The 16678-nt window shown below is 39.5% G+C and overlaps 1 protein-coding gene across 1 annotated transcript; it reads right to left on the minus strand.

The window, feature by feature from the left end:
* Nucleotides 1–1217: 1217 nt before the first annotated feature.
* Nucleotides 1218–14858, minus strand: mn1b (meningioma 1b). The gene is made up of 2 exons (XM_042757050.1): nt 10291–14858; nt 1218–2405 (listed from the first exon to the last, which is right to left on the minus strand). The coding sequence occupies exons 1-2, from the start codon at nt 13778–13780 to the stop codon at nt 2206–2208; spliced, it is 3690 nt and encodes a 1229-aa protein (XP_042612984.1). The 5' UTR covers nt 13781–14858; the 3' UTR covers nt 1218–2205.
* Between the last annotated feature and the right edge of the window lie 1820 nt (nt 14859–16678).

Consider the following 16678-nt stretch of genomic DNA (forward strand, 5'->3'; position numbering starts at 1 on the left):
AATGAGTAAAGCTTTCTCTGAACAAATGTAGACTGAAGCCCTCCTATGACTACTGGCATTCGTAAACAGCTATGACCCGCTGAAAATCAAATGATGTCATGTTATAACATAATTTTAGTCCTTTTCTGTGGCTCAGAGTCTCAAGGCTTTGATAAACCTCTCTCTATGGGTTACATAAAGTGCATTCAAGGGATCGCATCCACAACTATGCTTCAGTTTCTCTTGTGAAGTGGGAATAATCTGCCAGTGCCTTTGTTGTTTTCAAAGCTAGGAGTCCCATCAAGGCTCCTTTGTTTTAACTCTGACTTCTCTTCTTGGTTTTCTCTCTTTCTCCTGTCTTTCCTTTTTTAAATGTAAAGTTCAGTAAAACCAGGCCTGTAAGTGAAAGGCAGCGTGACTAAAGCAATTTCAGCACCTATGTTACTGACGCAAATGTAGCGCTCCCGCACATTCTCTCTCTCTCTCCTCTGCGAGACATTCACCTCTGGGTCTCTGTGAACGCTGGGTGGAGGGGTGCGTTCATAAGCAGGGCGGTTTTAGAGGGGGGAGGAAGCAAACTTAGGTCAACATTGTGGTATTTTCTCAAAGATGTATGTCTGCCCTGAACAAACATGCTGTGTATTTATAGGAATTAAGCATCCAGCTCAAACGGCATGAGGCCAGTTGGCTTTTTCTGCAGTATTTGCTTTGCTGCAAAGCTCCATGGGGGTTTTTAATTGAATGGTTTACACTTAGTTAGACTTAACAGGCCTGCTGATAAAAAGAACAACAGCTTACAGCTAAACATATGGGAAACACTTTATAATAAACGTCATTAACGGGAAATTAACGGATTAGTAGTTAATGCATCATTAGATCATTTACTGTTATGAGTATATTAAAAAGTTTCATGACATTCATAGCTATTGGGATTACATTAACAAATGATATATTAATCATTATTTAAATTATTTTATTATAAAATGTTCATAAAAAGATTTCTGCTTCTGGGACAAAGGATAAAAACACATTTACAATTTTGGTCAACTCTTGTAAAGGCCTATACAATTCTAATTTCATGTCATGTATGTGTCACGTATGTGCTCTTTTGAGAATTAGTAATTGACACTTAAATACTATAAATATCTGATGTGTAAATATTTTATATAACTATACCTGTTACTTGATACTCACAGCAAAAGCAGCATAAACATACAAAAAAAGACAAAAGCTGTCACCATTGACATCATATTTATTGTTATTTTACTCAATAAAACATATACATATATATACAATATGAAGGAAAACAGACAACTGCACGTTACATGTTACTTTAAAAAAATGAAAAGAAACAAGGACCTCTGTAAATCTTCACATTGCCATTAAGACCTCTGTCAGGTATTCAGGGTCGACTGAAGCATTTTTCTAACGAGTATAAGATTGCTTAAAAAATTACATGTGCAATACCAATATTCTGGTTTCTATATGTTATCCACGTAACATCAAATGGTTTCCTCTTAGCTGTGTGGCATACCAGTGCTGAAGCATCTGATGGGCTAAATATGGAAAACGCTGTGAACCCAATACACAAGTCAACAGAGTAACCAAAAACATCAGAGAAAGGCTGGTGGTGGGGGGGGGGGATCAGCGACGGACGGCTTGAAAAGACACGGCACATCATTGAATTTCAGGTTCTGAAAGGACTCCTCTTTGACTTGACTCCGAGGAAGCCAGCGGGCAGCATGCTCACAAGGACCACGGTTCAAAGCGCGCTTGTGTCCCTTGATGACAATAGAATTACCTGCCCTGAGGTCTAGCATGTGGACTACAGGGTCAGGAACAGACTCTAGATCTTAAACAGAATAAGGGGCATTTAATAAGATGAAAGAACAATCATTAATTCAAAGATGGAAAAAATGAAACCCCCAGAGAGGGCAAAGAAGAGGCTATGAGAAGCACAGGAAACACAAAACTGGATAAAAAGAAAAGCCATCAGAATGCATAGACATAAAAAGGAATATTGAGGGGTGGATTTAAAAACAGCATCAGTACTGGTACACCCTTTATACACCATCCTACAGTAAGATCCTCATGTTTTTAGTCTTTTCTACAAAAAAGGGCACAAATTTTCCAGACAAAGAAACACTGATTTATCCGGCTAAAACAGGAAGTCTTGTTTCCTTTTTCTCATCCCAGTAGGTGAGAGGTGTTTTCACCCCGTTTTCTTCAAGTCAACGCAGCTACGAAGGTTCCAAAGCGGTTTGAGATGTCCGAGTGAAGGGAACGCCAGGAAGGAGCAGATCCCTTCGACTCCTCAAGTTCATCTGTGCAGTGCACTGACAGCCGCTGGAGATGAGAACCCATGCCTCCAGTGGTCCCCGAGGAACCTGATACTGCTGTGCTCTTATTCTGAGAGACGTCTGCTTCTGGAGAAAAAAAAAAAAAAAGGAGGGAAGAATTCAGTAGGTGGACTGCCCATTGCACTTTTCATTGCAGTCTATGTACTGACGAGATCATACAGCTCTTTAAAAATGTCTGCTGTTGTGATGGACAAATTAATCAAGTTTTTAATTAATTATTTACTCAATTAATCAGGTCACTAGTGTAGGGAAGAACTTGTCTATTCCTGGCAACCGTGTGAATGCTTTGAGAGCGTGTATTTTAGAAGTGTGTGATCTTAAAATCCATCAAGCCTCATGCAGGAGCATTGGCTTTAGGTCCTATTGACCTCGTGCAACCACGCAAGACCAGAGAGACCTTTCAGTCAAGGAGTCACAATGCTCTGAGAAAACTGACCTTTGACCCTGTTTGACCCTATTTACCTGCATAATGACCCTACCAAAGCACTGACCCACACGCCAGCCCCTCACAAAACAAAATCCATAGCCAGGATTATAAGGGGTTTTGTTTGAAATGTCAATTCGAGGGAAAAAGTGATTGATGGACAGAGAAATCGAGAACAATGGCAGTACAGTCGTATCAGTTTGGTACCCAATTCACATCTTAGTTCAGATATATATGCAAAAACATCTTTAAAATGTTTCTTTTTTAGGGTTGTAATTTTATTTACAACAATCAAATTATAATTTTAAACACAATATAGCTCTATTTCGTTTAATGTAAAAAGTATCACACATTTCCCTTTTAATACAGAATAAGTGTTTGAAATGTTCAATGGTATCTAAAGCATTTTTGGTCATAAATTTAATCATGCTAAATATGTCAAAGACAATGGAGGTAAAATTTCACATCTTAGGGCTAGACATTTTTTCAATAAATGCAAAAATCAAAATGTGTCACAAATATCCCTGCTCTCCCCTAAAGAAAAACACCTACACACACACACACACACACACACACACACAGGCGCCTGGTCTCGCCCTCGAGCCTGTCTGGACCAGTACTGCAGAAATAAATGGTAAGGTGTAGGGAAAGGTCAATAACCCGACACCATCCCCCAAACCCTGAGGATAGAGGAACAAAAATAAAGGGAAAAGGAATTCAGAGAGGAGGGAAGACATGAGCGGTTAAGAGAAAAGACAAATGTGCGACTGCACATCCAAGTATCATTTGACTTGGGAAGTTCCTAAATGCGTGCTAAATAATGACACACAAAACAGCATTTCTGCATACGGTGTCTTAAACTATTATATGCTATGATATATAGCAAGAAGTTCATATATGCATAGAGCCCCCTCCCCATCTTCACACGCCTAAGGCAATAACACACACACACACACACACACACACACACACACACACACACAGTCCTTTTCTCTTGTCTTACGTCCTGCAGAGTCTGCCAATAGTCTGTGGTAGCTGGGCACAGCATGCTGCACTACGGCCTGGAAAAGCAACCAAGCATTCCCAACACACACACACACACACACACTGCTCAGCAGCCATCAAGCTGCCTGCTGCTACCCCCAACGCACGTGCACACACACACACACACACACACACACACACACACACACACAAATGTATGCATTTCAGAGGCCCAGTCTCTCAACACAGCAGCCTCGTGTGCACACATAACAAACACAGCACTTTCTATGTTAAATCCACACACAACATAGCCCTTTTAAAAAAAGAAAAACTTGTCAAACATAAATATCATCACAGTCCTGTACTGATATTGTTCAGAAATTTACTTTTCGAAATGTACTTGTTTGCCTCCGAAACCCTTAACGCTAAGCATCTAAACCTGGATCAAAATAATTAAATGTAAAAATAAATTAGCATTGTACGGCATATTAAATTGTGATTGGTCTTCTTTCTTTATTATTTTTATATTGGATTATTGGTCTTATCTGTAACTACACTGAAAAAAGAAATGGTGTAGGATTTACTTTGAAACAATTTTAACAAATTCCTAGTAAATTTCACAAATTCTAATTTTAATTATAATAACATGGCAATGAGAGTTTCTTGTAAAACATACATCAAATTAAAAATAAATAAAAAAAAGCTTAAAATATACTTAAAAAAATAAGAAAGCCCATTAATTTCTGATCAGCAAACAGAGCTTCTTTTAGAGAAGAGATGCTCATGTTGATCTCTTTGCTGGCTCTTTAACTGCTATCCACAAGAGAATTTGCAAAAGACTTATTTGCAGGTTTGAACGCTTAAATTCCCCTTCCTGCAGGAGTCTGGTGGGAGGTCTCTTGTCTTCCTCTACTCTCTCTCTCGCTCTCTCCCTCCCCCTCAAGAAACTAACACACACATCAGCAATATGGCAAGTGATTTACTGCTGCAAGACATAAATCTTCAGCAAATCCTGCTTCTATTTGACTTCTAAGTGGAGAACATGATATAACTGTCTGATCTAATATTTTTAAATGATAAGAATAGACTGAAAAATATTAAAATAACAACAATATTTATGCAGTATTTTAAATTATGTAAACATTATGTAAATTAGTTTTGTTAATACTACAAAATTATATATTTTTTTAATTATTATTGCCATTTTAAAGCAATAATCTATATACTTAGTCATTTATACTTTCTTAATTTCCCAAGTGTGCAAATTACTCAGCTCTCTTTTTATATCATTTTCCTCTCCTTTAACAGCACAATTATCTACATACTTTGGATGTCTATAAGCAGAATTGAGCATTGCAATTTTACCCGAAATGTCATAACTCCCCCTAGCTGCCTGGTATCATTCTTTCAGGCACGTTACAGTAACGACAAAAGTATTTGGAGAACACAGTTTAAAGAAGAAGAAGAAAACTAATTCTCTAAGCATGCACAAAGAAGAAGCTTCTAGAACCAAAATGAAGCATATAAATCTATAGCATGCACTTGCAAAGTCTACACCTGTCACCTGTGAAGTCAGCATGCGCTCTGCTGTAGATATGCATGAGCACATCAGAGACTGCAGTTGTCAAATCCATCCTCAAATGTTCTTGGCTACTTTTTATAAGGAACGAATCTTTGGCTACAGTTTCTTAAAAAAACACACACAAAAAAACAAAAAAAAAAAAAAACAAACAAAAACAATGCTGTGCTATTACTTGGCATCCAAAAAGCTTTCACAAAACCTTAAATGTGTTTTTTTCTTCTTCTTCTTCCTCTCTCCTTTCCCATCTTTATACACATAGACAGTGAGTCATCTGAAGGTTAATTCCACAGAAAGGCATTAAACTATAGAGCTATTAAACAACTGCTTGGTGTATTGGTCACATAGAAAATTACAAAACATGTCACACTTCAGCTTTAAAATTCCACCTGGGTTTAATATTAATATTGCATTTTTAATAATATCATATCTTTGTAATGTTAGTGCAAATCCATTTCTTATCTGCAACCCCTGATAAAGTGATTGGTGAATCGGTGAATACATACGTTGTAAAGGAAGTCGATAAGAAGCAAGCTAGTGACAGAATGAGAGCATGGGTTGCCCTGAGCTGTTTTTCCATTTTACACCAAATGTGAATCACAGCTTTGTTTTTGGGGTGTTAGGAATGGAATGAAAGAAACAAAACAAAAAAGCTATTAAAATTATTTATGTTTTGCAACTTGTCACAAATGAAGCCTCAGTAAAGTGTGATACCCACACCCTGTCATAAAAAAAAAATCATGTTTTACAGAACTATGGTTACTTTGGGTGTTTAGTGACCTGTCAGTGCTATATATAAAATATATATGCAATATATAAAGTCATATCTTACTAAAGCTCTTGAGCACATAAGGGGCACAAACACAACTGACATTACTTTGTATTGATTTGTAGAGTTTTAATGCAGAAATGTTGTCAGGCATAATAAAACCTCTCCTAACTTGCTCTGTCATTTATCATGTTCACAAAGAGTCCAGTGGGGGCCATTAGAACCATTTGCAGAACAGACTTCAGGGGCCCAGTGAGAAATCCTCACCAGTGCCTCACTGCAGTAATGACTGATCTCTAGCAAAAACCCCAAACAATAAATACAATAAATATATTCACACATGCACAAGACATTTGAAAACCTCTCTAGTTCTAGCTTTATCTAAAAGAAATAAATATATTAATTAAAATACGACTGTATACTGGGACTAACTGAAGAATTCATTAATATTAAAAGCAGTATATACATATATTTCACAGAGGCTACAGACATCAGTAACACCGGTCACTCATAGCAAGAGCTCTTCAAAGGTGCGGTGAGAGAGAGAGAGAGAGAGAGAGAGAGAGAGAGAATGTATATGTGTGTGTGTGTGTGCTAGAGAGAGAGAGAGAATGTATATGTGTGTGTGTGTGTGTGTGTGTGTGTGTGTGTGTGTGTGTGTGTGTGTGTGTGTGTGTGTGTGTGTTAGAGAGAGAGAGTAATTTTTTTACTTTGTGTGTGTGTGTGTGTGTGTGTGTGTGTGTGTGTGTGTGTGTGTGTGTGTGTGTGTGAGAGAGAGAGAGAGAGAGAGAGAGAGAGAGAATGTATATGTGTGTGTGTGTGTGTGTGTGTGTGTGTGTGTGTGTGTGTGTGTGTGTGTGAGAGAGAGAGAGAAAGAGAGTGTGTGTGTGTGTGAGTGTTTGTGTGTGAGAGAGAGAGAGAGAGAGAGAGAGAGAGAGAATGTGTGGTGTGTGTGTGTGTGTGTGTGTGTGTGTGTGTGTGTGTGTGAGAGAGAGAGAGAGAGAGAGAGAGAGAGAGTATGTGTGTGTGTGTGTGTGTGTGTGTGTGTGTGTGTGTGTGTGTGTGTGAGAGAGAGAGAGAGAGAGAGAGAGAGAATGTGTGTGTGTTTTTTTGTGTGTTGGTGTGTGTGTGTGTGTGTGTGTGTGTGTGTGTGAGAGAGAGAGAGAGAGAGAGAGAGAGAGAGAGAGCATGTGTGCGTGTGTGTGTTTTACGATTGGAAGGACTGTGGATTTAAGAAAGATCCAATGATATTTTCTAACAAAACATTATTACATGAAAATTAATTGAAATTTTATTTTTAAATACAAATCAAAAACTCGATGTTAAAATGAATATTTTGCACATTATGCAAATATAAATTGACATAACCTGTCCCTCAAACTGTACTTAAAATCTTATTTATGACATATATGTAAAATTACACACTGATGCACAAGCAATTGTGTTAGTTTAGTTTAGTTTAGTTTAGTTTAGTTTAGTTTAGTTTAGTTTAGTTTAGTTTAGTTTAGTTTAGTTTAGTTTAGTTTAGTTTAGGCTTTGCGCTGCTAGAACTGACATCTGAGTTCATGTATATTCCTTGCATAAGGTGGTGTTATTTGTTGTTATTTTATGAAAACAAATAAAAAAAGACATAACATATAATTAAATAAAAAGACATAATATACATGTATTCCCAATCATTACATTGTGAGCTAAAGCATTTACTCTTATATAAAAAACGTGCACCCTTACCTACATGAAAAACTGTTAACCTTGGTAGCCTTGCTCTTCAAGTACCTCATGACTTAACCTTGAAACAAACTGGTTTTATTATGTCAAAAACAGTATTTAATACCTTGCTACTTCAAGTTACACCAAGCAAAAATTTTATTGGTCATATCTGCTAGAAATAGCTCCTTTATTTCACAACTACACATATTCACTTTATATATCGCTGTGCAATTAATTCCAAGGCGCCTTAAAATGATCTTGAGACTCATAAACTGAATTACTGCATCCTATAAATCTATATTAGCAAAGTCCTATAAGCACCTCAGTCACCTAATTAAAATTACTAGAAGCATTCCTATCCTTTGAAAGTTAAGTGTTATAAAGGCCTGTAAAATATTATGGTGTGAATGAACCTCTTCTAGAATTTAACAGTCCCCTTGTGTGCTGGCACGCAATGCATCCGATGCAAACACTTTGTAACCCTTCTCTCATCTCTGCTGTCTACGCCACTCAAATGAAAATCTGTCAAGGCTGGTGATTTGTGCTAACTAGCTATCGATCGCACCAGCACGACGTGCGTTTACAGCTCTGGGGCTTGAATGCGAGGAGGAGAGGGAAAAAAAAGGGAGAGAAGGAGACTGCAAAATAAGAAGAGCAATGCACAGTTGGTGGGGGAAAAGAAAAGGGAAAAAATACAATGTTTTGCATTTGGTTTACATCGAGTACGTAGACAGATGCGAGACAAATCCATCTGACTGTGTGGTGGTGGATGCGTTTGCTAGTCTATAACACAAAATAAGCACGGAGAGATGGGGATGGTGCACTTGACAACAGTGAATGTTAAACAATGGGCCTTGACTTCTCTGAAAGCACCCCCTTGCACCCTCCCACCTTCCGTTAGCCCAAACAAAGGGGCACATAATGCACACCGGGGGCGAACTATTAACACGTGTGAAAGCGCACTCCGGCTGTGGCGATTCAATTATGCGTGTCCGTCCCGCTGCCTTTTCAGTAAAGACAATTACCGTTTCATACACTGATTAAACTAAAGGACAAGTGCCAAGTGAAGGACACACACATCAAATATATGAGCTCATGGTTTAAATAATTATGCTGCTTCATGTAAATTATTACGATATTATTATTAATAATAAGTAATATGTACTGTCAGTAATAATAATGCTATATATAGTAACATTCTAGTTTTGCACTTATATTATTATTTGTATTGTATTGTTTTGTTAATTGTTATATGTTATTTCTTTCTAATTTTTATATTGTGGATCAGTAGTTTTATACAGTTTTATATTGTGGATCAGTAGAGTTGGAAATGTGTGGACTTGTTATGTGTGTCGTGTGTGTTTTTTGCGCGTTGAAGCTGCTGTGAAAATGTAATTTCCTGTAAAGGATCAATAAAATATCTAATCTAATCTAATCTAATTTAAAAAAAAAACAGATATTTTAAGAAACTTTGAAATAATTAGAAAATAGGCATTCTAGGGCCAATTAAATCAATAATAATTAATATTATTACTATTATTGCAGCCAACATCCATTGTTTAAGTCTATAGGTTTCACACACGATGAACTTGTACACAAAAATATACGATAAACGTCCAGTGTAATATCAATGGGATTATTTTTATATAGTAATAGAAGTACTAATATTACTACTACTACTACTAGTAGTAGTAGTAGTAGAAAAATGAAAACAAGATGAGTAAGAGAGTATTGATGTGAAAAAGATTTACAGAAAATATATTTTTAGACTGACTCTGTTATTTAATGTATACAAATACGACTGACAAAATTCGTAAATCAATGTTATACAAATGCTTAGAAAGCCATTTATCCATTTTTTTTTATGATGTCTTCTAAAAAAAACTACAGGTACTCTAAATGCATTTAATAAATAACAATTTGTGTCTCATTTTCATTATTATTATTATTAGTAGTAGTAGTAGTAGTATCATTTATTTAAGCTTTAATAATTTTTATAATTTTGTACAATTAGTAAAAAAAAAAATAATATCATTTTCGAAAAACCCTCACTATCATAACTTAGACCTTAAATCATATTCAGACAATTTAAAAATAAACAAATAAATGCATGAATGCCATTTTCCGCTTTATAACAATGTATAAAGGACAAAAGCTCAAGCAAGAGTGAGATGATTGCTCTTGCTCGAAAATGCTGTCATGTAAAAGAAAGCATTCTTGGCATGTATGACTACATGAGTGTATGTGTGTGCGTGTGTGTGTGTGTGTGTGTGTGTGTGTGTGTGTGTGGGCGGGCACAAGACAAAAATTTAAGAAGCTATAAATTAAAAAAAAAAAAAAAAAATATATATATATATATATATATATATATATATATATATATATATATATATAAATATGACTAATGCCACCTCACAAGATGTATGCAGTGCTTTTACATGCACAAATAAAAAATTGGTGCTATAGTAAAATGACAAATATTTACCTTCTTTGACGGCTCCCTGGAATTTATTTTTCTCCCACACAGACTTCTCCTCCTCTGAATCCTCAAGCAGAGACTTATCACTGGGCACATACCAGGTGGCATGCTGCTCAGCCATGAGTGTGTCCAGATCAATAGTGCCCACAGAGTCCTTCCCGGCATCTGGGCTACAGCTAGCAAGCTCTCCGTCTCCATTTTGACCACTGCAGTCACTACTTGTTTTGTTATTTTTTACACCTAAAGGCTGTTCCTCTGAAATGCTGAACTGCTGCCGTTGAAGCTGAATCTGAGCCTGCAATATTTCTAGCGGGTGGATTTCATCAGGGCCAGAGGTGCTAGAGGGTGTTCGGACTTGCTCCATGCCCGGCGTACCCGGATGGCCCACTCCTCCAAAGCCATCCGATGTTGAGGTAGTGTGGTTGGAGAGGCCCATGCCTTGCCCTTTCTGCCCTCCTATTAGTCCATTGTCTCTCTGCAACTTGGGCGAGCCTAACAAAGGGCTGCGGCCAGCCTTCACAGAGGTTGGAGCATCCGAGCTCGATGAAACCTCATCCTCATTGCTATAATGTGTGCTCACGTCATCTGTAAAATCCATGCGAGGTGAACAGACTTCAGATTTTGATATGTTCTGGATGGCACTGTCAAGAGATGAGATAAGGTCAGCCTGATCTCCCAGCAGCAGGTCACCCCCTTTCCCCCATGAAGGAGAGGTGTGGGGCTTCTCTTTAGGCGTGCCTGTACTTCTCCCCCCCACACTAACTGCTGAGGTCACCTGCTGGCCTGGACTTACAACAGGGTTACTGTTGTCGGAGGGGAAAAATATCCCAGGACTCACATGGCCACTGTCTCTTTTTCTCCTTCCTCTCCCTCTCCCACTCCCTGTTGCTGCCTTCCCCTCATTACAAGGGATAGTGTCCATGCTGTAATTTGGGGAGAGGTTGCTGGCTTCCCCCTGCACTGCCTGATTTTGACCTGGTGGCTTAGTGTTGCTATTTCCAGCAGGAGGCATTTGCCCACTTTGGGGGGCAGTAATGCTCGAGAAATATTCAGTCCCAGCATTCCCCGTGCCATTAACCACACTGTTATTCAGGTCCTGTTCTGTCTGACTCAGCTTTCGTTTCCCCTCTCCCTGAGTCTTCTTGTTGAATGTCACATTGAGGTTAGGGGCCGCCAGGCTAGCAATCATGTTCTGACAGGCAGTAGAGAGGGCTGCCAGGCAGCTCTGTCCAAAAGCATTGTCCTTGCCGCTCGTTTTGCTAAAATTCCCTAAGGAGAGTCCCCCAAGTTTGCTGACAGAGGAACGCTGGCTAGTGGGAAAGTCTGATTGGGATGTAAAACTCCCTGGTGAGGTGCTCACCCCTTGAGAGTTACTGAGAGAAGCTCCCTGTCGATTAGAGCCCCCATAGGGAAAAGAGGATGGACCACCCATGGGTGGTCCTGAAAAGTCATTGGGACGCCTTTCTGATGGTGTGTTGGGCAATCCGACACCTGTACTGGGAGACTGCATCTGTGACAGGTTCCCCATGCCACTGCTGAATTGTGAGTGGATGTTAGGTGAAAGTAAGGGCTGCACGTGGCCCTCCCCTGGTATCCTCATTGGCTCCTGCATGCCCATTCCATTCACACCTGCTCTGAACATCACGCCAGGGCCATTTTGCTGCATTTCATGAGCACCCACCTCTCCACCTGCACCCATGCGATGGCCCAGCACTTCGCCGGGTGGATGTGTCCCAGGAAACCACCCACTCTCCAGAGTCATGTGTGCATTCCGTCCATCAAAGTTCACCATCCTCCCACCATTTTCTCTCTCGAAATTCGACTGAGGCATGCCTCCCACTGGGCCCCCATGCCCCAGGGGCCCTTGAGGAACGTCCCCGTGATGACCCAGCTGCTGCAGATTGGGTTGTCTCATCCTCTGCTGCTGACTTCGAGAGGCAATTTGTTTGATCATCATTGCTGCATTTTGTTGCTGCTGCATTGACTGCTGCTCAGGCCCTGTAAGCTGCAGCGATGGGCCTGATGTAAAGCCATCCGTCACAGGGGGGGTGAACTCACCAGGCAGGCCAGAATAGGCTGCGGGAGATAGATGATTCTCCATGCCAGGCGGGTTATGCATACCACTGTTCCAACTGCCGCAACTCTCCCCGCCGTGAGTGGCATTGGGAAAATCAAACCTGGGCCTCTTAGCCATATTTACATAAGGAGGCTCAAAGTGTTGCAGTCTCTGATTGGAAGGCTGCTGAGGAGGGGGTGGCTGCTGCTGCATGTTGAACATGGGGTCACCATAGCTATGCATCCGTCTGTTCTCCGGTCTGTGAATAGGGTATTCAAACTGAGTATGCTGGCCAGGCATCATGACGCCACCCTCCTGCATACCAGCATTAGCAGAACCCGGCTCTGATTGTGGGGGCTGTGGGAGAGATGGTGGGCAAGTGTTCTGTCGGCCAATCAAGCCTGGCTGCTGCTGTTGCATGAGAGGATGCCTGGCACCAGGCTCTATCCCCACTGGTATTTTGCGTCCACCCCCAAAACGTTCAAAGAACACACTGTGCTGGGCTGAGGGCTGCTGCTGTTGAGGTGGGGCATGGGAGTGTTCTTTAGAGATGCCTTGCATTCCAGGAGCTCGAGACAACCCTGGGTTTCCAGGAAAACTGGACCCTGGCACCTGACGGCCAGGCCCGAAATGAGAAAGCTGAGAATCAGACTCAGAGGGGGAGTACACAGACACTTCAAAATGCCCAGATGAGGGCTCATTAGAATAGTTATAGTCCAGTCCTTCAACACCACCTGGTGGGGGCATTCGTCTGGACTCTAGATTGCGACTTTCTGATGAAGAGGATGAAGAAGACAGGCCATGGAATGAAGCAGCACGATTAGGTGACTGGTCCAAGGGGAGGCATGGGGCAGGGACAGGGTGGTTTCCACTGGGGGGTCCGTGGTGCTGAAAATCAGTCATGGAGCCTGTCCTTTGCTGCTGCTGCTGAGAGAAGCCATCTGCTGACTGACCCTCAGAGAGTGGGTCAAAGCCCTCTGTGAATCCTTGCTGGAGCCCCATACTGCTGTTATAACCCATCATCCTTCCACTGTGCAAACAGGAGGACCCAGGTTCAGATCCAAAGTTTCCCCCAAAGTGTTGATGGTTTTGGTGTGAATGTGTTTGAGGGCAGTGAGGATGATTGTGAGGTTGCTGAGGGTTAAAAAATCCATGCATTGAGGCCTGTTGTTGTTGGAGATTCCCTGCATGCAATTCAGAATTTCCTCGCTGAAATCCACCATACTGTTCCCCTCCGTTCATGTTAATGTTCATCTCAATCACAGGAGGCTCGTTAAGTGGGCCCATGCCAGTCTCGACTGTCCCTTGTGGGCCTCCAGCATGAAAACCTGGGCTCTTGTAATGGGAGTTCATGCTCACTTTTGGCTGGTTAAAATTTTTCTCAATGTGGCCAAAATTTCTGTTATTAATTTGTGGACTAAACTGTTCCAGCCCAAACATACTTCCCACAATCAATCCTGCATGACAGCCAGCTCTCCTGGCTCCACTGCAGTGTCTACAGTCTCCTTTATTTTACTTTTTTCTTTGGCAAACTCTATTGATATCAACAATAAAATGTGAAATACTTGAATAAAAAAAAATTGATAAAAGATTATTGTAATTGAAAACCACAGTAATCAATAATTAATTACTGAGAAACCCTATTATATTGTAAATTAATGTGGAATTGTAAGACAAAATGCTCTATAAAAACTATAAAGTTTACAGTCTAGTCCATAATCTGTTTCTAATCTGTAATTAAATATTTTTTACTACTTTTTTTTTTTTTTTGGTAAATTTGCTGTACAGCGCAGCAAAACAAGACTGCTATAAAACAATCCCCTTACCACTAAATTACCCTCACCTTGCGATCAGACAACAGCTACAACACGTATAGAAAAAAAAATATATATATATAAATATAAAACATGTTCCATCACATCATTCTCCACAGACTGTAATTCCAATGTGCTGTCAAATGTCCAGAGAGAGGTAAACATGCGTTTCTGTTTAAAAATCCCTTTTGAGTGCACATTATTACACCATCCAGAGTGCCATAAAATAACATCCACGTCCATATGAATCCAGAACAGCGTCTTGTTTGGAATCCACTTTCCTTTAGAAATGGGTAAGAGTTTTCAAATCGCATATGTTGAAAAGAACTAGTTCCCTTGGGCTGATCTTAACAAACGCTCACGCAGAGCAGAAGAAAGTGGTGTGTGTGAGGGCTAAACCCCGAGCGTCCGTCTTTGTGCGCGCTACCCAAAGCCCGCCACCACTGAGCTGCTGGGTAACACAGTCCCATCGGTCCTGCGCATTATCCGCGCAATCGAACAGTTTGACTGCAATTTCAATCGCAGGCAACACTTACACATTCATGGAGCCCTCTTCTAATAGCACCAGTTTTGAGATTTACTCCAGCTGGAAACAAGTCAGCGAAAGATCATACACTAATGTCTGAGAAGCTCAGCAGTGCGCGCATCGACCGCAAGAACCAGCAACAAGTTTTACATTTCAGCAAGCTCCTCTCTGCAAACACCAGCCAATGGCATACGAGCCGAGGGAGGGACGATCTCTTAAGGTGGTCCAGGATGTGTCTGTTTGCGATCAGAGAAAAGATTCAGAGAAAAGATAGAGAGAGAGAGAGATCCATTCAACTCCCTGTAAAAAGTGCTGCAATGCATTTGATTGTATGCATCTAAAAGTCAATACTGTATATATATATATATATATATATATATATATATATATATATATATATATATATATATATATGATTATATATATGATATATGACTGTATATATATAAGTATGATTATGCAGAGAAAAAATATCACGATACAAAGGCGTATAGCTACTATAAATATGGTTAAAGTATGATTAAGAATATATGTAGGATATGATTAGAATTTATGGAGAAACTGTAGGCTCTACACGATATCTAGCGTATTCGTGTTTACGGTAAAATTGTTGAAATAATGTTTATAAGTAAAAAGACTTGGATTGCCTTGAGTTTATTTTAATGGAGAAAGTATAGCATTCCAGAATATCTCCTGAGAACATTTTGCTTGGACTGTTTTTAAACAAAAGTATTATTATTTATTGTTATTATTATTTTATTTATGTACATTGGCGTTTTTTATATTTGATTTTATGTTGTTTAGGTAATATATACACACACATCATTATTGTAGTGTCATGAGTATTTTGTTTTGTTTAGTCTTTCAGCACATTTTAAAGTTACATACAGATTTTAAGCTCTAATAGGTTGGCACTGTCAAAACAGCATGATTCAATCACGTACGATAGAGTTAGGAACTATAAATATACAGTCGCCGAAATATCAATTATCAGAACATCGTCACCCACGAACTGCTGTGATTCTCGTGTAATATCTGATTTACTGCTGCTGGTAAAAGACCAGCTCTATGAGTGTTTGGTGATGCTGCTTGGACACTTATTGAAGACTTTTTGATTATATCCAGGTGAAAACAGAAGGTTTTCCTGCAAAAAAAAAAAAGTTCATTTAGCACAGAGCCGCAGTCCATCCCCATGAAAATGTTTAACAAAAGCGCAAACGCGCAGCATAATCACCACCCGGAGTGTGCATTGTTAGCGCACTTTAAACAGCGAATTAACATTTCCATTCAGATTAATGGATCAATTACCATAATTCTGTTTGCATTCTAAATTACCCCGACTTAGTTCGTGACAGCAGCTCATTCTATCTATCTATCTATCTATCTATCTATTCTGTTTGGATTATAAATTAACTGGACTTAGTTATTGTAGAATAATGGACTGTGGAACCTGATTATTTCTCATTTTAATGTTCCAGCTACTGTAACGCCTGTGCGTAAAATTGCTTTTGTGATCCACAAGTATTTAGGAATTGCATGCGTTTCAGTTTCCCCAGTAATGTAATTAAGGAAGAGTAGAGAAACCCGTCCGTGGGTGTACTTTAACTTAACGATCAGCATTAAAACAAACTCTTTTAGATGTGAACTCAGCCTGTCTATTCAGAGTAACCTGCTACATAATGCCCGTGTCATCACGATATACATCGACAGATCAGTCTGAGCTCGTCATCAACAGAGGGTTTTTTATTATGTTTTACCTAACTGTACCTAACGTAAGTGAACATGTAAAGTAGCATTATATTTGCCCTTTTTTCATTTCCCAATAGGTAAACTAAAGCACAGCTGCTTTATAATAATAATAATAATAATAATAACAATTAATTTACAATTTACCGAGATGAATAATCATACCCATACACCACAAGCATCTGTTATTCTACTCAGAACCTCTACGTTTAACTCTAAATTAATCTTGCAAGAGAAATACAAACACAATGT

Source organism: Cyprinus carpio, chromosome A5 (genome assembly GCF_018340385.1).
Source record: "Cyprinus carpio isolate SPL01 chromosome A5, ASM1834038v1, whole genome shotgun sequence".
Classification (NCBI taxonomy): domain Eukaryota; kingdom Metazoa; phylum Chordata; class Actinopteri; order Cypriniformes; family Cyprinidae; genus Cyprinus; species Cyprinus carpio.